Source organism: Saccostrea echinata, unplaced genomic scaffold (genome assembly GCF_033153115.1).
Source record: "Saccostrea echinata isolate AGI-Se365-2 ecotype Australia unplaced genomic scaffold, CSIRO_AGI_Sech_v1 ptg000003l, whole genome shotgun sequence".
Taxonomy (NCBI): domain Eukaryota; kingdom Metazoa; phylum Mollusca; class Bivalvia; order Ostreida; family Ostreidae; genus Saccostrea; species Saccostrea echinata.
This window is the reverse complement of record NW_026889752.1, coordinates 14202547-14229014: the sequence shown is the minus strand read 5'-3', so window position 1 is coordinate 14229014 and position 26468 is coordinate 14202547. Positions and strand designations below refer to the sequence as shown.

Here is a 26468-nt window from a genome sequence, read left to right as displayed (position 1 = left end):
AAAATTCCACCACTGGGCCATAAAAGATGGAAGATATGTAAAATTTTCTCGACATGTTGTAGAATCAAGTTTCTTTAAATCACGATCCCTGGCGATATGGTGGAGACAAAGTAAGGATACATGTAACTATTTACATGAATATATGAAAAAACTATTCGTCTTCCTAAGAACAGCAGAGCTATAATTAGGCATATTTATGTATGCAAACTTCCTCAGGTAGTGTATATAAAGTTTGTTCAAATCATGGCTCATGTGGAAAAGGCGGAGACAGAATTAAGCATTAAAATTTTACAAGGGAATATAAAGAAAGTAATTCAAAAAATATTCTCAAGAGCAATATGAAAGTCTCCTTAATTAGTGCAGACTCAAATTTGTTCAAATCATTGTCCCTAGGGTAGGATTGGACCACAATAGGGGATGAAAGAAAATTTATTAAAAACCCCTCCCCATAAAGCAGAAAACAAACAAAAGCATTAGCAGGTAATTTAGAAGTTTGTTCAAATTACAGCCTCGGGAAAGGATGAGGCCACAATAACGCAATAATATGGGAATATACGGGAAAACATCTTTTTCTCAAGTACCACAAGCCTTTAATGTCATAATAATATGCAAGTATTTTCAGGTAGTGAAGATTCAAAATTGTTCAAAGGATGGTCCCAAGAGGTAGGCTGGGGCCACAATAGGGTATAATAGTTTTAAGTACGAATATCTAGGACATTTATTTAAAAAAGAATCTTGTCATGAGCTAGGGCCACGCTAAATCATACAAATATAAAAACCTTGTTTTGAGGATCTGCCGCTGAACATTTGGGCCTAATATTTTTCATTGTAGATTCTTTTATTTTCAGAAATTTTTGAAAAATAAATTTTCTGCACATAAACTTAACTATGCCTACTAAAAAATGAGTGCTTCATATATAGAATTTTACCATGTATCATCTGTGTACAAAAAGGGAAAAAAATTAATGATATGACCTAGATGTTGTTCATTTTAGGGACCGACAGTATCTAGCTCTACAGGACCCTCGGCAGCACAGTCTGGTTTATACTACATGTATATAGAGGCTTCTTCACCACGCTCAGCTGGAGAAACGGCTGTTATGAACACATCTATCATTGACTTCTTAATTGGTATGTTTTTAACGCAAAAATATTTCTTTTCACTTAAGTTTCAAATTCACAAAATTGGTAATTCGTTCGCTGTGTCTCGACCGATGTTAAGATAAAAGAAAAAGAACAAAAGTATTGGGCAATTCTTAATATTATTTTTTATTTTTAACCAAATGAGATTTCACATCGTCAATATATTTGTCCCCCGCTTTCACTGAAAGTGGGGGATATTAATTTGGGTCTCTCTGTCCGTCCGTCCGTCCGTCTGTATTTCTGTCTGTCTGTAACACTTTCGTTTCCGCGCGATATCTCGAGAACCCTTTGAGCTTTCGCAATGAAATTTTGCATAGCAACTCCCTATGGACTAAAGAAGAACCCTATTAATTTTGAGGTCAAAAGGTCAAAGGTCAAGATCATAAATTCTGTCTGTTTTAACACTTTCGTTTCCGCGCGCGATATCTCGCGAATTCTGTAAGCTTTTGCAATGAAATTTTACATAACAACTCCCTGTGGACTAAAGAAGAACCTTATTAATTTTGAGGTCAAAAGGTCAAAGGTCAAGGTCGTAAATTCACAAATTCCGTCTGTGTGTAACACTTTCGTTTCCGGGCGATATCTCAAAAAGCTTTTGAGCTTTTGCAAAGAAATTTTATACCATAACTCCCAATGGCATCTCTCGCCCCTCTCAAAGTGTCCCGCCCCGTTTTTTTTTTTATTGTGTATTTAAAAGTCGCTTGGCACTATTTTTAGCACAGGGGCAGGTGGAGAGTTATTACGTATAATACATAATTTTTTCTGCGTTCATAAAACTATTCCAAAGCTTTTTAGGGAGAGTTGTGTTTATTTTGTTGCCCACTTTTACAATGATTTACAAACAGTTACAAAAAGAGATCATTGTGTCAAGTGCTTTATATTCTAATTACATCTATTAGAACTGTTTAGTAAAGGCTAAATTAGACAATATGTAATGTGTAAAATTTTGACAATATCGAAAGTGAATATAAACATTATATGTGACCTAATGTTTGCATTTAATCAGACTTAACTCAATATGAGTCATATTATGGAAATGAGTAGATCAACTTCTTGTTACATAGTCAAAGAAGCATAACTTTTACGACATTATCATTACTGACTTGTGTGTGTGACCTAGTGTTTGCCTTTAATTTGCTATATAATAAAGTGCCTCCGTGATCTAGGGGTATGTTGCTCGCTTAGCAAGCGAGAGGCGCGGGTTCAATCCCCGATCGATTCTATTTTTCTTTTTTTTAATTTTTTTTTTTTTGATTTACTAAATGATACTCTTCAACATGTGAAATGAAAAAGTTATGTTTGTTTGTTTGAATGTTGTTTAACGTCCCTCTCGAGAATTTTTCACTCATATGGAGACGCCACCACTTGCCGGTGGAGAGCTGCAAATTTTGTCCTATACTCGGCACTTACGGCCATTGAGCAGTGAGGGATCTTTTTCGTGCCAGCACCTACTGCGACACGGGACCTCGGTTTATACGGTCTCATCCGAAGGACCGGTCTCCACGTCCCACAGTGGGATTCGAACCCGCGACGTAAGGATCAACTCCTTACTCCGCGACTCTAGAGCAGACGCTCTAAGCACTGCGCCACGCGCGCGACGAAAAAGTTATGATGTCTGGCGTGTACAAACTCATAAAATCATTATTACAGTGTGATAAATATTCTGTATATTAAAAAGAATCTTCTGTACACATATTAAAGAATAAGCAATCAAATCTTTATATCCATATTGGCACTTCTTTTTAATTTGCTTCAATATACATGTATGCATTTTGTACTGTCCGTGATTATCGTGCTCTAGACACTCATTATAAAACACGTCCGTTTGGTTTAATGCTTTAATTCTAAACTACATAACTAAGCAATTTCACAAACCGCGTGGCTGAGGCTGTCAACATCAATTACTGACTTAATACTAAACATATAGCATTCTGCTGATACAGCACATTCCTATATGTGGGAAACATTAAATCTGAATGAACTATTTAAGATATAGACATTACACATTTAATAATTCTACAAATATAGGGCAGTGTGACCCCCCCCCCCCCCCGAACTGCGCATGCTCTTCTTTTTTCCCTAAGCGGGGGACACAAATTCTCTGAATTAGCTTGTAGTGTTTTAAGTTCTCGTTTGCATTCAGCTACATATAAAGAACACAACTAATAATGATCACTATAAATTTCATCTATTAGTTAAGGAAAGCGTTACCTAATAAAAAAAATGAATATTTGCCGTTTTAAGTTTCTATATGAAAAAGTTTCAGACCATTGGGGTCCCATTATGGCTGAAAATATTCTGATACATTTTCATATGGTTTTATATTGAGAGACATGTTTCTTTGCAATTACGATATTCAGAAATTACCTGGAAGAAATACCCACTTCTTCCCCGATCCGGGCTTAAAGTGGAGACCTGTGGAATCTGTCTCCTAGCATTGCAGGAACTGGACCATCTAGACCACTGGACCATCTAGGCAAGTTAAAAAAACTTGCTTCTGATGGCGATGAAATTCTAGCGCCGCCACTCTATACTACATTAAATATATATATATATATATATATATATATATATATATATATATATATATATATAAAAGAGATACTCCTTTTTCAAAACCATATTTTGATTTTGAAGTTTTTCGGTTTCAAACTCTGCTTTTGTTAATTCAACCGTCATATTCTTCTTCTCTTTATTTTACATGCATAGTTGAAATTTAAGATTTTTCAGATCAGTTTGTATAGTGCACGACTGTCTCGAAGAGAACTGAATGGCAATTCTCGCAGTATTTGTTTATTTTCGAGATACTTGCACAGTCTTTTCAAGTCCCAAGTCTTTTTCCTGCTACAAGTAGCAACCGGTCCTTTGAAATCACTTTTTGGCTTTGATACTTTAATCTGTGTGAAGCACATCCTAAAACAAGGTCCAATTCTGTGACATCTGTAGCACTTCTGATTGAATGCGAAACATAAAACGTTAGAATGCACGTTTCCACACCTTCTGCACACTGGATGCTGACATGAAGGGAAGTTGAACTTCTGTCTGCACTGCGGTCGGAAAGAATATTCCATTGCTGAATTTGTCCTTAGACGTCTCCTTCATCTGTAATAAGCACTGTCAAATTCTGGGGAAACTCGCTATTTGGCTTTAGTTGAGGTCCAGGATCTGACTACTACAAAGTATATGTAGCAGTCCCGGTGTCATTACCCTTAGGTTTCTCCAACCAAGTATTACGGTTTGAATTTGTTCGTCAAATTGTTATTCTGGCCAACCCTGAGTTCTCCTCTTATTGTTAAACCCAGATTCATGAAAACCTCCAACAAGCCAACACGCGTTGTAGTTTTTTGTACTTTTATGTAGAATTAGCATGGAATATACTTTTACATGAGTTTGGGATGTATCAGCACCGAAAGTCTGATTCCAAATGACTTTAATTTTTTTAACAAAACACACATACTGAACAACATGAACAAAGAAAGAGTAAAATAAAAGGATTAACAAAAAGTATAAAGAAATCAAGTATCAAACAATTATTGAGCGAATGATGACATTTAGCGGCATGTATATAATAGAATTAAAGTAGATGAAAGATTAAGTGTCAATAAATATAAACAGAAGTCAATTAAGGGATTAAGTGTCCATCTCTGACTCTGCCTCTGGTGGGATTACGGCTGTGTGGAATTTATAGAATTTAACACATTTGCGGAAATATAAGAAAAGTTTTAGTAACAATTAACACAAAGTCCGAAAAGTTAATTCACATAGTAATTTATGATAATTCCATGTGTGATACAAAGTAGTTATGTTTAAAATGACAACTTCCTTTTTTATTTTCAGCTATTTTAAGATGTCTGAAGTTCTATTACCACATGTTTGGATCGACAGTAGGGTCACTTAATGTCTTTTATCAGGGAACGAATACTCCAAAGACGTTAGCATTTTCGAAATCTGGAAACCAGGGAAATTCTTGGCATTACGCTGAAATTGATATCCCTGCAATTAGCAACTTGCAGGTACTCATTTTATTATCTGTTATTTTCATTAACAAAAATAATTAGATAACAATATTTATATTGACCGGATTTCGTAGGTATCACTTAGAGTATTTAGAGTAAATTAAGTCGTTCCTTATGAAGAATCAAAATACCGGGCAAGAAAATCAGTATAACTAACACATTTTATATTGAAAAAAGTAATATATAACAATGAACATATTTTCTTAACCCCTCTCCGAAGGAGGGGGGGGGGTATACTGATTTACCCTTGTGTGTCTGTCTGTAAATTTAAGCACAGTCTTTGTTCAGCCATGCCATATAGTAGGATTCATTTTTGTACGAATCCTATGTCAACTTCCTGCTTATCCGTGCATCTGTCCGAACCACATTTCTGTCGTAGTTTTCTCGGCAACTACTCATCACAGATGCTTGAAATTTTAGCAGTCTTTGTTAAGGCATGCCATATGATGGTATCAATTTTTGTACAAATCCGATGTCAACTTCCTGTTTATCTGCGTGTCTCGCCGTACCAAATTCCCTTCGCAGTTTTCTCATGATCAGCAACTACTCATCGAAGATGCTTGAAATTTTAGTACAGTCTTTGTTTAGGCATGCAATATGATGGGATTCATGACTGTACAATTCCGATGTCAACTTCCTATTTATATTCGCTTATAGCAGTACCAAATTTCCGTCTTCTCAGCAACTACTCATCGCAGATGTTTGAAATTTTACCACAGTTTTTGTTTAGGCATCTCATACAGTGGGATTTATTTCTGTACGAATCCGATGTCAATATCCTGCTTATTGGTGTATCTGTCCGTAAGAAATTTCCGTCGTAGTTTTCTCAGCAACTGCTCATCACAGATGCCTGAAATTTTAGCAGTCTTTGTTTATGCATTGTTACTACGCACTTTGAAAAATTACGCACTGTGAAAAAAATCTTCAAAGTGGGACCACGTTAACGCACTTTGAAAAAAAATAATTCTTTTCAAAGTGCGTTAATATCGACTATATTAACGCACTTTGAAAAAAAAATGTGCACGGCTTGGTCAATAAACTTGCAAATTTTAGGTGTGATAAATAATTATTTGAACCTGGTTGGATAACTTTTCGGTGATGACGTCAGGATCTGAGATATAGACTTTTAAAGAGTTTTAGGAGTTGTCTTGTTTCAAAAGGTTCTCGTAACTGTTATAAAGGGGACTAATAGAGGAATGATTGTTTAATAGCACAGTTACGTTTCTTTTTTTTTTCTTTTCTTTTTTAAATTTTATCCAGTCTTTAATAAGTTCGGTAGATGTAGGTGTCGATAAGTGACTTTTAAAGCGTCGCATTTTTCTTAGGGAAAAGGGAGCAATTATGATTTTCCATACCATGAAAATTCTCTCTCTCTCTCTCTCTCATATATTTTTCTATCATATTGATCTATCTATATATTGTGAACATATATGAAACATTGGTTGACTCATTTATTTGAAAGTAAGAAAATAAACCTTAGCCTCATTACTCACTCGACTGAAATTTTTACCTCGTTCACCAATAACATTTTCTCAAAAAAAGTTATGCAGTCAGATTACTTCTAAATCTGTAATTTGATATCATAAAAATGCTAGACATGTCAAATAGCATGTTTTAAATACCATGTAAATGCATTTTTTCAGAGGAATCATTGTGGATATATTTTGAATAAAGGTTATGCGACTCTCTTCTTTTATATAATAGGTTGCGTAATTTTTTTTTCAGGAAAGCTTATCTCAATTTTTTCATCTATTTTACGTTAACTCAAATTTATTGAGAGAAATAATATCAGTGCCATACCAGTTATGTAAATACATATAATTGTGTAGGAAAGATAGAGAGTTGGGCTGAGGGACTTTCTACCTGTCTTCTCCTCGTTCTCGATGAGGGTAGATCAATTCATCAGTTTTTCGTAAGAAATATAACAAATTAATACTGTCTATTATTAAAATCTAAGTCCAGAATTTTTGTTTCATACGTATTTTTTTCAAAGTGCGTTAAATGTCTCCATGGTAAAAAATGTTGAGGTACATTCTTAACGCACTTTGAAAAAAATTCAAAGTGCGTTGATTTTGTCCCAATTTTAACGCGTTGCCACAATGCATGTCATATGATGGTATTTACTTTTGTACGAATCCGATGTCAACTTCCTGTTTATCTGTACGTCTCTACGTACCAAATTTTCGTCGCAGTTTTCTCATGATCAGCAACTACTCATCGCAGATGCTTGAAATTTTAGCAGTCTTTGTTTAGGCATGCCATATGATGGGATTCATTTCTGTATGAATCCGATGTCAACTTCCTGTTTATCTTCGCATTTTGCGTCGCAGTTTTCTCAGCAACTATTCATTGCAGATGCATGAAATTTTAGCACAGTCTTTGTGAAGGCATGCCATTTGGAATGATTCATGAAAGCATATATTCACACCAGAGCGGGGTATTACAAATGTACATGTTCTAGTGAGCACTGGCTTACAAACTTCCTGTTCTTATGTGCTTGATATTGTTTTTAGAAGAACCCTAAACGTTTCAACTTAAAAAAATCGCAAATCAAGAAAAGTTAGATAACTGTTTGAATTATTCAGTAAAGACAATTTTAACTCGAAATGGAACTTTGATTTGAAATGGTATATATTTGAATTCTTTGTAAGCTATAGGTTTATGCAGTATTTATTGTTACATTGGGTGGTCTTATCATTTGATAGCAAACGTCTCAGAGTGTCGGTTACATCTTAAAAAATATAGTCTACATAATTCAGCTTTACATGTTGTTATTTTTTGGGCATATTCTTTGCTGCAGTATTAAATAAATATTAGTAGCAGTGCATTTGATGACGTGTTTATTTCTTTGAAAGATTATATTTGAGGGAATCCGAGGAGACTCGTGGTCGGGAGATATTGCAATCGACACCATCGAACTTCTAAACACTATATGCGGTAAGACATTTAATTTTACTCATAAGCTAATTAGATTGTTGATTGATTGAATGTTGTTTAACGTCCCTCTCGAGAATTTTTCACTCATGTGGAGACGCCACCACTTGCCGGTGGAGAGCTGCAAATTTTGTCCTATACTCGGCACTTACGGCCATTGAGCAGTGAGGGATCTTTTTCGTGCCAGCACCTACTGCGACACGGGACCTCGGTTTATACGGTCTCATCCGAAGGACCGGTCTCCAAGTCCCACAGTGGGATTCGTAAAGTAGTAACTACTAAAAGTCTAAAGAACTTTAGGGTTAAATATCCTGGCGTGTTATTGAACGTTATATTTGCAATACGTATACGTGTATGCCCCGAAGCATTACGAATGCGAGCATTCAACATTTGCCGTAATGTGACATAAATGTGAATTTATAAATCCTAAGGTAGTCCGATCCTCAGGTTCTGAAAATCAGGAGTTGGGTAATTCAAAATGCTCACAAATATGCTTCTGAATTCTAAAAGTAATGTGTATTTACCCTGGTATTTCTTCAAAGTTCATCTTTATAGTTAATCATATTATATTGGAAAAATGATCAAATCTCGAATATATTTTCAGGAAACAAAATAAAAGCACCTGCTATGCATTTTTCAATTCAAAATGATCAATAAATATGTTTTAGGATAAAAAATTATAGGTATCCAGGCATTTGGAGAAAATTGCATGTTTTTTATATTTACACAGTACTTTAGTTCTTGTATTTACTTCAATTGTTATATAATACATAGTGTAACACATTTGTGCTATCTTTGTAAGACATCACAGATTACTTCTAATTTCATATCATGCTAATAAACATTGGTATCTAAGGCTAGATTAAAGGAAATTCAATTTCTGTAAAGTTGTACTTATTTTTTACTTTGCTAGAGTACAAATTGCAACTTTTTACAAGACTGTTTCTCAGACTTCAAATAACCTTGAATCATATTTAGATGCATAAAATGAAAATTGTTGCATAAAAAATACAAATTCAACCTTAATTTTGAGACTTTTTAAATTAGATAATAATTTTAAGAGTTATCCTTCCTGGCTGAGGAGCGGATATCCTTAAGGACCTTGGCAAGGTTCCTGGCTTTCGTATAGAATTTTTCAAGAACTCTTGAGTAGGTGTAATGGTAATAAGCGTTATATTCTGGTACATTTAACCCACCAGGTCACCCTTCCCTAGATTTTGTCAAATCAATGTTTGTACAATTCTCAATACATTTCGTATGTAAAATGTTGATAAAAAGGACTTACATATTTTTTCACAAACTCATTTATTTCATAAAGTTTATCTATTATTTTATACATTATTGTATCCTCATTTCCAGTGGCATCTAGATATATTTTGGCTGAAAATGAAAAAGAAAAAAGAAACAAGACACAGATATACCAGCACCGTTCTTTATTTTTGAGTTACTTCCCCTTAAAATCTATTATTATTCATTATGGTAAGGAGACTGATTGACTGTTTTTTAAATCGGGGCATTTGGGAATGCAGTAAAGTCAGGGGTTAAGCCTTCAAAATTTAAATAATTTTTCCTATAAATAGAATAATCAATTATTTATTCATTTTATATCCTTTCGACAGCAGTAAAGCATTAAATCGGATACATGCATAAACAACTGGTTCATATAGCCAAGGGTGTTTTACCGTAGAACGGCAGGGAACTGCGCACAAAATCTAAATATTTTGAATTTTAGAACATATAATGATTTTTCTCGCAAATTTACATGGACCTCATGATTCTAAGAAAAAATACAGACATAAGCATGGTTCTATTAAAAATAGATTAAAAAATTACATAATCGATAGTTTGCAATTATTAGACAAACAGTATATTACATGTACATAAGACACCGAAAGCCTTTTTTCTAAAATCATGATCGTGTAACGTTCTCTCTGGACCCCTCAATTACTAAATTGATGTCAAGACTCAAAAATGATTTTATAACCATAGTAACTAATGATAAAATAATCGCCTGCCAATATATATATACAATAGGGCGATCGTATATACAAAAATAATCGTTTGCAAGATATACAATGAAAGCGAAACGATTTCCTCTCAAGATAAATAAAATGACAACCCTTAATTACTTTTTTTAATGCTTTATTTTTGAAGCCATTTTTCATATCACATACCAAACAATTTACACCCACTCACCACAACACTAACACACACTCATACAGTGCACTTTCTTTATAGTAAAATAGTGTACATAATACGTAAATATGTTACAGTCAATCGTGTTATTTATCTAATAAAAAAGACATATCAAATAAGTGAAGATAAAGAATCAATTCTGATTTTTCATCATTTATCATACACAATCTCATATAGTTCCCATTTACTGAGTATTTTGTCCTTACATTGAAATGTTTTCACAATACTTTTCTATGTTTTTGTAATACTCATAAGAAAATAGATTTAAAAAATTCAAGTACTAAGTACATGTTTTATTTCATTAAAGCATTATAATTTTCAACATAAGGTCGTTCGGGGTTTTGACACCTTTTCCAACCCATTTTGTTATAAAATTCCCACTTTCTGACATCCACTATTTCTAATGTCTAAATACATATAACCTGATACGTGTTCAGGACTTTTCTGAATCTTTATCAATGCTTCATTAACATCTTTCCAAAAATCATTATCAATGATTTTAACAAATTCTTGAACTTTCCCTTTTGATAAATGGAAAATTAAGGTAGTCCGATCATCAGGTTCTGAAAATCAGCTTTTAGGTAATTGAAAATGCTCCACAAAAATGTCTCTGATTTCACATAGTAATGTGAATTTACCCATGGTATTTCTTCAAAAATCATTATTATAGTTAATCATATTATATAGGAAAAATTATCAAATCTCAAATATATTTTCAGGAAATGCGAATAAAAACACCAGCTATGCATTTTCTAATTGAAAATTGATCAACAAATATAAATTAGGATAGAAAAATATAAGTATCCAGGCATTTGGAGAAAGTTCTTTCTTTTTTTATGCTTATACAGTATTTTAGTTCTTCTCTTTACTTCAATTGTAATATGATACGTAGTGTTAATAGCTTGTGCTATCATTGCAAGACATCACATATCACGTCTAATTTCATTCTATGCCAATAAGCATTGGTATCTAATGCTAGACTTATGGAAATTCGATTTCTCTAAAAATGAATTCATTTTTTTCTTTTATTGGGTACAAATGTCAATTTTTTTCAAGACTGTTTCCAAGACCTCAAAGAACCTAAAATCGTATTGAGATGCGTTAAATGAAAATTATTGCACAAAAAGATCTCAGATTCAACCTTCATCTGGAGACTTTTTAAATAAAATTATAAATTTAAGAGTTATCCTTCCTGGCTGAGGATCGGATATCATTAAATCAACACTTTCGAGATTCCAAATAAATGTAGCAAATGCTGCCACGCATCTTCATTTTTGGTCACATACCTCTTTATCCAATTTAACTCGATATGTGAAATGAGCGAGGATAAAATATAAATGGTTAATTTTTTAAGTAACCAATCACGTATAAAAATTAGTATCAAATTTATCAACTAAGATCAACAAACTATATACAAAACTTTATTATTTAAATGAATAAAACCTACCGCCTTCCAAGATGTAATGAAATGAGATAATTTTTTATGCCAGCAAATTCTGTAGCAGGGTCCACTATTCTCCTGTGATTGTCAAATTGCCATTTTCTCACAGCAACTTTCTCACCCCATATTAAGCGCGAGATTCGATAATAACATGATATGTTTGAGACACTCTTAAAGGTATATGAACTCGAGATTTTATATTCGTTTTTAGCCCATCAGAGTCGAAGGCACAAATGAGCTTTTCCGATTGAAAGAGCTAAATCCACGAAGGGGCTAAATCGGCCCAGTCATCAAAATAAATGAAATTTCTCACATAAAATTCTAAGATTTTTATGTTGTAAAACAATTTATTTTTTAACAATATCTTTTCTGGTTTTCTTTTTACATACGTTTAAATTTGGTATTGTTTTTCTTATTAATACTATCACGTCATTACGTTGACGTTACACACTTTAACGTCGTGACGTTGACATTTTGTATAAGAAACTAACATATGTACAAAAATAACCAATATAGGCTCTTCTTTAAAATTTTGGGAAAATTTTACTATGAATTTTTCAAGAAGTTCTGAAAACTTTTGGTTTAATTTTTAATTAAAGCTACATTGTATTTGTGCTCTAAAGAAATGCCACCAAGAATAAACAACGGTTGTCTGGTATAACTGTTGATATATGTAACACTTTTAAAGGATAATAAGAGACACGTTAAGCTGAAAACAAACACAAAGTGTTAATCAATCATGTTTGAGTAAAACTGAATTAATGTAGTAAAATACATACTATAGTAGCCAAGGATAAGGATTTTATCATTCTTAAATGTGTTATTGTATGGTCATACTGCGTACAAACAAAAAATAGACTTTTTTTTTTCAGAAAATACAAAAAAACAACATTGAAATGAAAAGTTGCATTAAAAATGAATACGTTTGAAGTTACCATCTATTTTATTGTCATTTTGAAAATTTCGTTGCATTTCCGAAATTTATGGCAATTCCCGGACATTTGCATGGCCGTAGGAACCGGGAGGGGGGGGGGCAAGGGGGGGGGGGCGTGCCCCCAATAATTTTGCCAATGTATAGATTACTATAATAAACATAGATAATATGTGTTTGTGCCCGCTCAATAATTTTTTTTTAGTTTGTTAAGGAATTTTGGTAGTTAATGAAGTTTTTTTTTCTGTTTTTTGTTTAATTGTCAGGAAATTTTTGGTAATGCCCCCTCAACTGTCAACTGAAAAATGTATGGCAGTGCCCCCCCCCCCCCCCCCCCTACTGAAATTGCTTCCTACGGGTCTGATTTGAAATGAAATTGTAGTTCATACATGTAATACACGTAAAATAGTGACGTTTGATGGCATGCAATCCTGCGCACCACAGATTGTCAGGAAAGAAGGTACTACAGACTTTTTAAACAAGAGTGATGCAAATCATCAAATCGGCCGCAAAAAAAATTAAGAGTCCAACGAAAACACAAGATTTCCAAAGTATTTGAATTTCAAAACGGAACCTGAAGTTTAAAAAAAAACAAGATAAACGGAAATGGCACGTATACCACTTTATTCAATGTAAATTACTTAATCGAAATAAAATTCACTAATTATGATAAATATGTTATATCATCAAAGAGAAACGTTTTTATATACCCACAATAGATATGAAAAAAGATTTCAGATGACAAAAACAATCGAATTGATTATTGCTAACTAATCGTTTTCTTATCATATTATCATATCTTGCACACTCCCATGTTGGGGAGTACCTATATTGTAAACCCTTTTCATAAAATCATAAAGTAATGATTATCTGGTGAGAAGTGAAAATTAAATTCAAACATAACAACATCTAAGACTTTCATATAGTTCAAAACCAGTTTTAACATTTTACTCATAATTTTCAGATATATTTAAAATTACGTTTCGTTTCTCCATGTGCAATATCTAACACAACTACAAATAGATAGGCGATAATGAGTAAGAAGACGATAAAGTAATCATAATGTCGTATACATATTGTATATGAGATTTTTTTAACCTGGACGTTTTCGGATCGTTACTCAGCTACTGGCAGTACTAAATGGCTATCATTACAGACTGTCGGAAAAAAAATATAGACCATATTACCATACCCCCCCCCCCCCCCCTTAAAAAAAATACCATGTTCAAATGCCCAAACTATGAAGTTATATTCTATATAGACATCCTTTCAAAAAAAAAAAAAACAAATATGATAGACAGGCAAAATTAGCAGTTATATCCGTTAATAATAATAATAATCATTCAGGATACATGACCGTAGAAACCGGGGGGGGGGGTGGCCATGCCCCCCCCCCCCCCAATAATTTTGCCGATATATATAATACTATATAAAACAAAGCTACTATATGCTTGTGTCCCGTCAATAAAAACGCCTGAGGAATTTGGGTAGTTGATAGTGCCCCCCCCCCCCGCCCCCAACTGAAATTACTACCTACGGGCCTGGGATCTATACTAAATTAATGCAACGACCGAGTCACGAAAAATCAACCATTCTTAAATTAAATTTTTATCAAGGAGATTGAAAAAAAAAATGAAAACTTGTGTATGATTTTTTTTTTCATACTATATATATAAGGACTAATATAATTGGCATTGTTATTTATTCACTTTACTACTTTCTTGTTTAAATGGCAGCAGTAATTGGTCGAACTGTCCCACGTATTTAATGAGTGAGGGTGGGAATCCCGAAACCCCTCTCCCCCCAATAACCCCTGTTTTTTTTGTGTTTGTTTTTCTTTTTTTGGAAATTTAATAGTTTTTTTTTTTGCTTCTTATTTTATATCAATGCTCTAATCCCCCTCTATGAAATTACACTACTACATGTATGCTTGCTTATCTTGGTTGCCCTCTCTCCCTTGGGCCTGTTACATTTAAGCGGAGTAACTCAAAATAGAAAGAGATAGCAAGTATAGCCTCCCTTTGACATTTTTTTTTTCATGTGTTGGCTAGGTCACAGCATGTATGCGATACTGAAATTACTTAAAACCATAAAGAGTTGTCACAGCCTTGGTAGTAAGTTATTCGTTTATACAATATAGGGCATTTTTCTTATAGAGGCCTATCACAAAAATTACACGCGATCTGTAAAATCAATCTATTGTTTATTTGATTTGTCAACTCGAATTTTCTAGGTTCAGTACTTCGTAACATAATTTATGTTAAGAGGTCTCGGATCAGTAAAGATTTTCACTAATAAATATTAATTAATCTTTTGTCTTAAAATGCCACTGGCGATTTCTGAAACGCATGTTGGGTACGGGTTATAATTATAATATACATGTATAGTTATAATAGACTCTATTTGCGTAACATTAACCATTTGTATGCTGTCGATGCAGACTTCACGAGTCGACATTTAAGTTTTGTAAGGTGGCAAAACAATCATTATAAATACGTCTTGGTAGTTGCATCCGATGTAATTTGTTTAATATTCTAGGCTATTCCGACGTGGCCACTCAGGAGACAATAAAGATGTAGCCTACATGTTTCTCGGGTGATCTCCCTTTGATTACATAGTGACCATGGTGACGAGGAGCCGGGAGTTGGAAAACAAATTCAAAGCATAAATAAATAGGCTGTCAGAGGAAAAGAGAACATAGCATTTTTTTTTTAAACAGTTCAGCATAATGATGAGATAAATATAGATCAGCTACTTGAAGGAAAAGTCTTGGGTCAGGACTGAGGCACGTATATAGTACACAAAATGTCGACACTATTGCATCTATAGGCAGTCATGCTTAGCGAAAGTTTTTCGTACTTTTTTGCACCACAACACAAAATAACTTATAATAAATATAACATTCGCATTTCGAAACTTTTTAATATTTACAAAAAACAATATAGAATCATTCTCTTTCCTATTAATGTAGGGTAATCCCCGCTATTTTCACTGTGTGACTCGGTGCTAAGATATTTGAATCGAACGAAAAGTATTAATTTCGATGTGGCCACACCCCTCGAACAAAATAAAAATGTACTTTATTTATTCATATTTTAATCCTCTTTTCAATGGTATAAATTTTATTTTGTTCGAAGGGTGTGGCCACAGCAAAAATTTGAACCAAAGACAAAAAAAATGCTTTATTTTGATAAAAACTATCAAAGTGCACGTGCGTAGACGTTTTCTGTACAAATATGACGTCATGAAATAAAAAAATTGGCATAAACTATAAAAGTTTGATACCCAAGGATAATATTTCTATTGTTAATTTTCTTCTTCCCCTTAGTTTAATTTTCCTGAAAAAAATAGGCCGATTTAGCCCCTTCGTGGATTTAGCTCTTTGTCCGTTGTCTGTCGTCGGCGTGTTGTAAACTTTTTACATTTTCATCTTCTTTTCCAGAACCACTGAGCCAATTTCAACCAAACTTTGCACAGGGTATCCGTGGGTAAAGGGAATTCAAGTATATTCAAATGAAGGGTCACATCCTGTTCCAAGTGGAGATAATTAGGAAATAGTAAAAACTGGGTTGAGTAATTGAAAAATCTTGTGATGAAATACCACTTGCAAGAAAGATGAAACATGTCAAAGCTTTCTGGAGTAGAATAGATTCAAGTATTTCAAATCATCGCCTGGGTAGAGTGGGGCCAAAATGGGTGATCAAATTTAGGAATACATTGGAAAAATCTTTAAAATTCTTCTTCTCAAGAATAGCAAAATCATGATTAGTCATATTTATATGGAAGCATCCTCAGGTAGTGCAGATTTAATTTTTTTTTAATCATGACCTCTGGGTGTAGGATGGGCCACTATGGGTGATTAAATTTTAACATAGGAAATATTAGGAAAAATTTCAAGAACAGCAATGTATTTTCTAATCATATTTATATGGAAGCATTCCCAGGTAGTGTAAATTCAAGAAAATTTAAATCATGACCCCTGGGGGTAGGGCGGGGCCACTGTGGGCGATCAAATTTAAATAGGAAAAGAAAGGAAAAATCTTCCAAAGAACAGCAAAACCGTGGTTAGTCATATTTATAAGGAAAAAACCTCAAGTAGTGTAGATTCAAGTGGTCAAATCATTGAAAATAAAGATATTTGTTTGTTCAATGATATTTTTTCCTGATTTACCAAAATATTTAAAATTAAATATTGACAAATCGGACTTTACAGCTAGGGTGTATTGCATCATTTGTGTACTGCATATGACTAAAGATTTTTTTTCAATGAAAATAAATATATTTCATCTAAATAATCATTCACGTTTAACTATGAATATGTGTAATTCTTTCATTATCCTTATTTTCTGTTGAAATATAGCTGGCACTGCTTAAAATAAATAATACGAAAACAATGACTTTTTCCCATCACTGTTTTGTGCGTTGGTTAAATAATATTTAAAGTTGGAAAAATTTCGGTCAGAAATTTACCCGAGTATGGCTCTTCCTTAAGTAAAAAAACAATCAATGAACAATGATAAAATTCATATAAGAAGGTCACCCTGACCTGCATTTTCATCAACGCATCCCAAGGTGCGTCAACTAACAAGGTTACATGACCATAGGCACCTAAGTATCCATATTTGACGATAAAAAATAGTGAAATGAAGGCAGCTAGGTTAAGGACGTTCTATGGAAATACAAGAATGCAAGAAAATGTATACAATATAAATACAGTTGTATGTAGCTTTTCAAAATGTAGGATTTTTGACAAATGGGAATTTTGCTTACTGCATTTGTATCTATCAGGTATCTGCTGAGTCCGGCCTAAGCAACATCACTTGTATCAGCTGTTTGTCACATGACAGTATTGAAAAAAATATTTTTACAGCTACAAACATTATAAAAATTTCTAGGATATACAAGACAAATCCCTTATCTTGAAAGGTGATAGGAGCAAGTTTCTCACAATTGGGAAGTATGAGAAATTCAGTGTATGGCTGTCTTTCTATATCAAACTACCGACAATTGACGATTGAAAATTGAGTGATTGAAAACCCTTTCAGGAAAAAGAAAAACGTTGTCCTCCAGAAAATGCTCCCTCTCTACAAAAAAGGTGTAACTGGTGAACATTTGAGCTCCTTCAATAATAAGTTTGTTTACAAAAATAGTGATAATTTTAACGAGAAATTAATTAATCCCCAATATTAATCCTAAAATATGCTTAGAAAACTTTAAAGGGGCTTAGAGACACAGATTTGAAGATACATTTGAAGTTGCATTTCACACAGAAATATAATTTAAAAAACTTATTTTATCTGGAAATTGTTGAAACTACGAATTTCGGGACGCGTTGATTGGCACATGGCATATAAGTCATGATATAATACAGAAAAATTGAGAAAATATTAACATCAAATCTATGTCTATGCCCCTTTAAGGATAAAGTTTACTCTGTGAAAGTGCAAGGATGTGCCAATCAAACGCGTCCCAAAATTCGTAGTTTCAACAATTTCTAGATAAAATAAGTTTTTATTATATTTCCGTGTGAAATGCTTTAGCAACATATAAGTCAGGATATTATACAGAAAATTTGGGAAAATATTAACTTCGAATCTGTGTCTAAGCCTTTTTAAAGAGGCATGGGCACAGATTTGAAGTTTATATCCATCAAAATTTTAAATAAAATTCAGGTCTCAAATGTTGCAGGAGCTTGTTAAATCGATATAATGTAAAAGCGTGTTTAGAAACTCATTTTATTAAAAAATAATTAAAACTACGAATTTTGGAACGCATCTGATTGACACACATCCTTGCACCTTGCGATGTAAAATTTATCCTTAATATTTGAAAAAAAGCGCGAAATTTGATGTCTATTGATAAAAGATATTAAAGCTATAATCAAGAAGGTTTAAAGGAAAGAAAAGCCAACTCACCAGTGTTGTATATTAGTATTCAGAGATGTGTGCAGTGCAAGTAAATCATACACACCCACTAAAACATACATGAGCAAATATAAAGCCTGTGTCTGATGTAAGGTTATGAAGAATACTGTTAATATTGAATAATAAGAATGCTCATGTAAGTTTAAATCTGCACGATAAATATTGAAATTTGATTTTGTGAACAAAACGGCAATGCAAGTGTGTTTATGCCACGTGCACTTTAACGAGACAGTAATTATTGTTAATGTGGATGATGTGTTGTTAATTACAAAATCCACACGCATGGGTTTTTTCCGCAATGCCAATATTATATCATGATTGACAATATACTGAATAAAATATATTGATGTGCGGAAGAATATTTACTTGAGAGATTTCTTGTCGCGTATTTAAGAAAAATTACCCTACACGTAAATTTCTTTGATAACAGTATTCACGAGTTTAGATCCTATTGTTTTTACTAACACCACATTAAGAAAAGCGTTATTTAACGGACCAAACTGTATCGCAAAAACAAATCTTGAATTGCACTAATATTTCTATTCATTAAAAAATGCAGTATAAATATCGTATTTCTTTTGCATGTCAACATACGATTAAGTAGAACTGATATTTCAGGCAGCAGAATTAATTTTTCCAGTACTGGTTTTGCTTGGAAATTCTCTGTTATAAGTGTTTGTTACTTAAATGCGACGATAATACAATTTCATGTATTATGCATACAAAACACATTCGTTACGTGTAAAAATTAAAGATGCTTTATTTTTTTAGCAGCCACAACCACTACCACTACTACTACTACAGAACAGAAAACCACAACTACAGAACCAACAACCAGCACTACAGAACCAACAACCAGCACTACAGAACCAACAACCACAACTACAGAACCAACAACCACCTCAGCAGAACCAACAACCACCACAACAGAACTAACAACCACATCTACAGAACCAACAACCAGCACTACAGAACCAACAACCACCACTACAGAACCAACAACTACTACTACAGAACCAACAACCACAACTACAGAACCAACAACCACAACTACAGAACCAACAACCACAACTACACAACCAACAACCACTACAACAGAACCAACAACCACTACTACACAACCAACAACCACAACTACACAACCAACAACCACTACTACAGAACCAACAACCACAACTACACAACCAACAACCACATCAACAGAACCAACAACCACCACTACAGAACCAACAACCACCACTACAGAACCAACAACTACTACTACACAACCAACAACCACAACTACACAACCAACAACTACAACTACACAACCAACAACCACTACAACAGAACCAACAACCACAACTACACAACCAACAACTAAAACTACAGAACCAACAACCACTACTACAGAACCAACAACCACAACTACAGAACCAACAACCACCACTACAGAACTAACAACCACCACTACAGAACCAACAACTACTACTACACAACCAACAACCACAACTACACAACCAACAACCACTACAACAGAACCAACAACCACAACTACAGAACCAACAACTACAACTACAGAACCAACAACCACTACTACAGAACCAACAACCACAACTACAGAACCAACAACCACCACTACAGAACCAACAACTACTACTACACAACCAACAACCACAACTACACAACCAACAACTACAACTACACAACTAACAACCACTACAACAGAACCAACAACTACTTCAACAGAACCAACAACCACAACTACACAACCAACAACCACAGAACCAACAACCACAACTACAGAACCAACAACTACTTCAACAGAACCAACAACCACCACTACAGAACCAACAACCACCACTACAGACCCAACAACAACCACTACAGAACCAACAACCACCACTAAAGAACCAACAACAACAACAACAGAACCAACAACCACAACTACAGAGCCAACAACCACAACTACAGAACCAACAACTACTACAACAGAACCAACAACCACAACTACAGAACCAACAACCACAACTACACAACCAACAACCACAACTACACAACCAACAACCACCACTACAGAACCAACAACCACAACTACAGAACCAACAACCACCACTACAGAACCAACAACCACTACTACAGAACCAACAACTACTACAACAGAACCAACAACCACAACTACACAACCAACAACCACTACAACAGAACCAACAACCACAACTACACAACCAACAACCACCACTACACAACCAACAACCACCACTACACAACCAACAACCTCTACAACAGAATCAACAACCACAACTACACAGCCAACAACCACTACAACAGAACCAACAACCACAACTACAGAACCAACAACCACTAGTACACAACCAACAACCACAACCACACAACCAACAACCACTACTACAGAACCAACAACCACATCTCCAGAACCAACAACTACCACAACAGAACCAACAACCACAACTACACAACCAACAACCACAACTACAGAACCAACAACCACTACTACACAACCAACAACCACAACTACAGAACCAACAACCACTACTACACAACCAACAACCACAACTACAGAACCAACAACCACTACTACAGAACCAACAACCACAACTACAGAACCAACAACCACTACTACAGAACCAACAACCTCAACAACAGAACCAACAACCACAACTACAGAACCAACAACCACTACAACAGAACCAACAACCACTACAACAGAACCAACAACAACAACAACAGAACCAACAACAACAACTACAGAACCAACAACAACAAGTACTGCAACTACCTCTACAACTCCTTCAATGACTACGACTACCTCTGGAACAACAACTACTTCGATTCCAACAACAGGTAAAATTATTTAGTTGTTAAGAATTAGGAGTTCTCAAACATAAATTTTGTATCAATAAACCTTTCAATCTGAACCCATTGCTTTACATATGAGGGAATTGTTACAAACATTATATCAGCGAGTAAATCATTTTCTGAAGGCAGAAATTATTATTGTAAGTTATCTGAATAATATAATATAAAATTGAACTGAAAGAAAAAAGTCCAGTTATATTGTTTTATTCGTAGCAGAATTAAAAAATTAAAATGTTAAGTCAGTCTTTTATTTCAAAATGAAGAAATCTGCGATAGTTAAATTTTTATGGTTTATTCTTTCAAGAAATATTGAGGGTAAAGGCCCTTTCACAGCGAACGAACAGAAACGACAAAATATTCGTGGACCGAAAAATTTTGATTTGGATCGTAAACTGTTGCCGAAATAATCGCATAGTACGAAATTCGCAAGACCTAAAGCGACCGTTGCGCATGCAAACGCATTAAATCTTGCGACGTAATTTGTCTCTATATGAGACTGCTGTACAATGAAAGCGAATGTTGTAAGATAATGGATCGCGCGAGTGAACAAGTGATCAGACGATTGAAAGTGCGCCAATGCAGTTGGACGGGCATTATATTACAAGCGCCTTGTAATATAATGCGTACCATGGTACGAATGCGAGTGCGAGTGCATATAGGCAACACCCATAAGCCACGCAATTCTAAATTTAGAGGACCTGACTCAGTGCTGTAATTTTTCTTATTTCTTCTTAATATTGACATCGTTTTGATTGAGTAATTAACTATTGACTGTATTATTATGACAGCAAGGTGTTTCGGCGGTGTGATATCGTATTGGTGTATACATTTAATATATATGGCGTATACATATAATATTTGCAAGGCAAATTGAAACTGATAAATCGTGCAATGTTAGTAAAACGTTGCAAGATTACATAAGACATGTTGAGCAACAGTCTCAGGGTCGCAAAACACACGCATAGACAGCAAAATCGTGCATCACTCTTGCGAGTACATAAAACGTTGTAAAACGTTTCGCGAGTTGCAATTGCGATAATTTGGATCGCATTCGGTCGCGGCTGAATAGTGTGTATGTCCACTATTTTGACGAGGGTTGATTCGATCACTAAAACGCATGCAACGAAATCGAGACATCGTGCAATGTATGCGAGCTCGTGCGAAGCTAAATCATTCCGATCGCAGTGTTGCAGAATGCTCGTGCGCCAATTGTGAAAGGGTTTTAAGCAGTATTTTTTTTCTTAATTACACAAATGAACTATTGCCTACTGCTAACAGGTCTTCTAAATAATAAATGGAGTTTTGCGACTATCGAGAATCGCTGACTTTACAACCCCAATCACATTTCCAAAAACGACCAACGGCATACAGATTTCTAGGCAAAAATTGGTTTCTTCGGACGACAGTCGGCAGTTCATCGGCTTGTTGTCTTGCCCGATTTCGACCACTTTTTTATGTCGGCCGACCAATTTTGTGTCTGTCGGGCCCAGTTATAATTTAATTCTATGTCGGTGGCCGATTTCATCAATTGAAGCAGTCATTGAATAGTCCGTCGACCAATCCTCGATCATCGTTGACCATCCACAGACAGTTTGTTAAGTCGGGCGTCGGTCGGTCGACATTTAGGTATTGGATTGTCGTAAATGTATGCCGACGATGAAAATCAAACTGCGGCGCAGCGCTCGATGATCGGGCGACGGTTGGCCGACTTATAAATACTTAAACTTTTAAAGTCATTGGTGTTTCTAGGAATTAATGTGACTACTCCGCGTCGCCCAATACTAATGTCTGCCGATCATGTTTTTCAGCCGACGATATGAGAAAAATTTGGTCCCCCGACCATCGACTTAAATGTGACCTAGGTATAACAGTTGATAGCTTACTTTGACATTTAAAACTGCATTATGTACGGAGGCACAGAACTGAAAAATATCATCATTTTATTTGCCTTTCAAATACATTATATACAGTGATTAATTATCAAAGGTGAATGGCAAAGGGGAATAACTTTGCTCAGCAGAATACAAGTTCATAGAACCCTGTCCAGGACCAGAACACTTGACTAAATGGTCCAGGTGTTCAAAATTCTGGTAAAAATACCCTTGCATATTAAAACTTTTACTCTGTTTGCCTCGAATATGCCCAGAAGCATAGAAAATTTTCAAAGAAATGCATGTTCACTATATTATTAAATAAATAAAGCCCCCCCCCCCTTTACACCAGAACATCTTACCCAGGGACCATGAACTCACAATTCTCGAAGAAGCACTTTGCTCATCATAACTATACATTGTTTCTTTGCTTTATTACCAGTAGTAGAAAAAATATTTTGAAAGAAATTATGCATTTTCACTATAAAATCAATAGAGCCCCCCCCCCCCACCAGAACCCCTGACCTAGGGGCCATGAATTTCACAATTTTGGAAGAGGCATTCTTCGTTATCATAACCATGCACTTTCTTTGTTTGAATAATACCCATGAGCAGAGAAGAAGATTTTGAAAGAATTTATGCATTTTCCTTATATAATCAATAGAGCCCCGCCCTAACACCAGAACCCTTCATCCAGGGGCCACGAAATTCACAATTTCTGAGGAGGCAGCCATGCTCATCATAACTATGTATTTCGTTTATTTAATATCCACTGGAGAGAAGATTTTCAAAGAAATAATGCATTTTCACTATATATATATATATCAATTGAGCCCCACCCTGACACCAGAACCCCTGACCCAGGGGCCATGAAATTCACAATTTTGGAAGAGGCACTCTTGCTCATCATAACTATGCACTAAGTTAGTTTATTTAATACCCAGGAGCAGAGAAGAAGATTTTCAAAGAATTAATGCAAATAATCAATAGAGCCCCGCCCTATTACCTGAACCCCTGACCCAGGGGCCATGAAATTAAGAATTTCTGAAAAGGCAGTCATGCTTATCATATCTATGTTCTTAGTTACTTTTTTTAATACCCAGGAGCAGAGAAGAAGATTTTCAAACAATTAATTCATTTTCACTATATAGTCAATAGAGCCCCGCCCTAACACCAGAACCCCTGATCCTGGGGCCATGAAATTCACAATTTGGGAAGAGGCACTCTTGCTCATCATAACTTTGTACTTAGTTAATTTATTTTCATACCCAGGAACAGAGAAGAAGATTTTCAAAGAATTAATGCATTTTCACTATATAATCAATAGAACGTCGCCCTAACACCAGAACCCCTGACCCTGGGGCCATGAAATTCACAATTTTGGAAGAGGCACTCTTGCTCTTCATAAATGTACTTAGTTAGTTTATTTGATACCCAGGAGCAGAGAAGATTTTCAAAGAAATAATGCACTTTCACTATATGATCTATATAGCCCCGCCCTAGCACCAGAACCCCTGACCCAGGGGCCATGAATTTTACAATTTTGGTAGAGGGCTCAATGCTTATTACAATCATACCAACAGTTTGACTGCTTGATGTCCAGGAGTAAAGAAGAAGATTTTTAAAGATTGCATTAATTTTGGTGGTTTTAGCCCCACCCCTCAGGCCCCAAGTGGGGCAGGGACCATGAAATTCACAATTTTTGTTCCCCTTCACCCATAGATGCTATATACCAAATTTGGTTGAAATTGGTTGAGCGGTTTCATAGAAGAAGCTAAAAATGTTCAAATGTTAACGCACGTCGCACGACGACGGACGAAAACGGATAACAATAGGTCACCTGAGTGACTCAGGTGACCTAAAAAGGCTATTATTCCATAAAAAAATTCATTAAAACGGAACAAGATGCTTACTTGATCTATATTTCATTAAGGTAAACTCACGTATCAAAACAGCAGCTCAATATCTGCAAGTGTTTAGGTTAGTTGTTTGTTTATTTAATGTCCGTACGAGAATTTTTCACTCATGTTGAGACGCCATCACTTACCGCGAAGGGCGCAAATTTAGACCTGTACTCGGCACTTACGGCCTTTGAGGCAGTGAGGGATGTTTTTTGTCCCAGCACCTACTCCGACACGGGATTCAGTTTATACGGTCTCATCCGAAGAACCGGTCTCCACTTCCCGCAATGGGATATACGAACCCGCGACATAAAAATCAACTCCTTACTAGACGACTCTAGAGAAAACGCTCTACTTCACCACGCGGGCGCAAGCGTTAAAGATGCGGATGACCAAGTGATTAAATCTAGATTCCCTTAAAAATTAAAAAGGCTGTAATTCCGTCACGATGGGGTTGAAAACTATACAATAAATTACAATTATTGCTGTTTTTGAGGTCAGTACGATGATTCTGCCTCCTGAGGACCGGAGTACAATACTCACCGAGCAAAAAGTGTACTTCAAAAGAGGCAAAATCATTTATAATTTTGATTCTATATGCCTGAATGCTATGTTCACCTGCGTGCAAGTGAATTAATTTTCCTTAAGTAATTCTTCCGATAAAGAAAAATTTTAGTATAGAAAAAAAAATAATCCTAATGTTCACCTGTAAAGTCACGTGCAGGTGAACATAACGTAGTATTTTCTATGATGTTGGATCTCAGCCAGCCAGAGAGGTAGGAATAATTCAATCATCTTGCAGGACTGACACGACGGTCATTTGGTCTTCTCAGTCAATCAGATTCTGTTTTACTAATTAGTATTGCAGCCCGGAGGACCGGGCTGCTCTATACATATAAGTTTAAGTTTTGGTGTATGGGATTGTGGTAGGAAAAGTTATTCAGAATTAAAGGTTAACTATACATTAAAAAGATTATACATCAGAATGTTCTTTCCCTTTATAAATTATCTGATACACAATATAATTATTTACTTCCATGAAGTACATCTTAAAAATATATATATTTTTCATACGTAATATACAAAGTTGCTTTTCATTTACTATCGACAAAACGACAGGTCCCTTCTTTTAGAACACTGAATTTTACTAATCGCATAAAAACGTACGTTATACAGTTTGTGTTTTTTATTCATTAAGTCAAATATATTTTTGATGATATGTAGATGATGCATGTGTCTGCTTCTAATTTAT

General features: G+C 34.9%; 1 protein-coding gene across 1 annotated transcript; it reads left to right on the top strand.

The window, feature by feature from the left end:
- Positions 1–243: 243 nt before the first annotated feature.
- LOC133178493 (mucin-2-like) lies at positions 244–21443 on the top strand. The gene is made up of 3 exons (XM_061313187.1): positions 244–309; positions 996–1131; positions 19357–21443. The coding sequence occupies exons 1-3, from the start codon at positions 244–246 to the stop codon at positions 21441–21443; spliced, it is 2289 nt and encodes a 762-aa protein (XP_061169171.1).
- Positions 21444–26468: the final 5025 nt, after the last annotated feature.

What these genes read in the sequence shown, in the direction of transcription:
- LOC133178493 (XM_061313187.1), top strand. Translation starts at nt 244, where the DNA reads ATGGCTCATGTGGAAAAGGCGGAGACAGAATTAAGCATTAAAATTTTA. An exon ending in TACAAGGGAATATAAAGAAA is followed by an intron (nt 310 to 995) that starts GTAATTCAAAAA and finishes TGTTCATTTTAG; the next exon opens with GGACCGACAGTATCTAGCTC. An exon ending in TATCATTGACTTCTTAATTG is followed by an intron (nt 1,132 to 19,356) that starts GTATGTTTTTAA and finishes TTATTTTTTTAG; the next exon opens with CAGCCACAACCACTACCACT.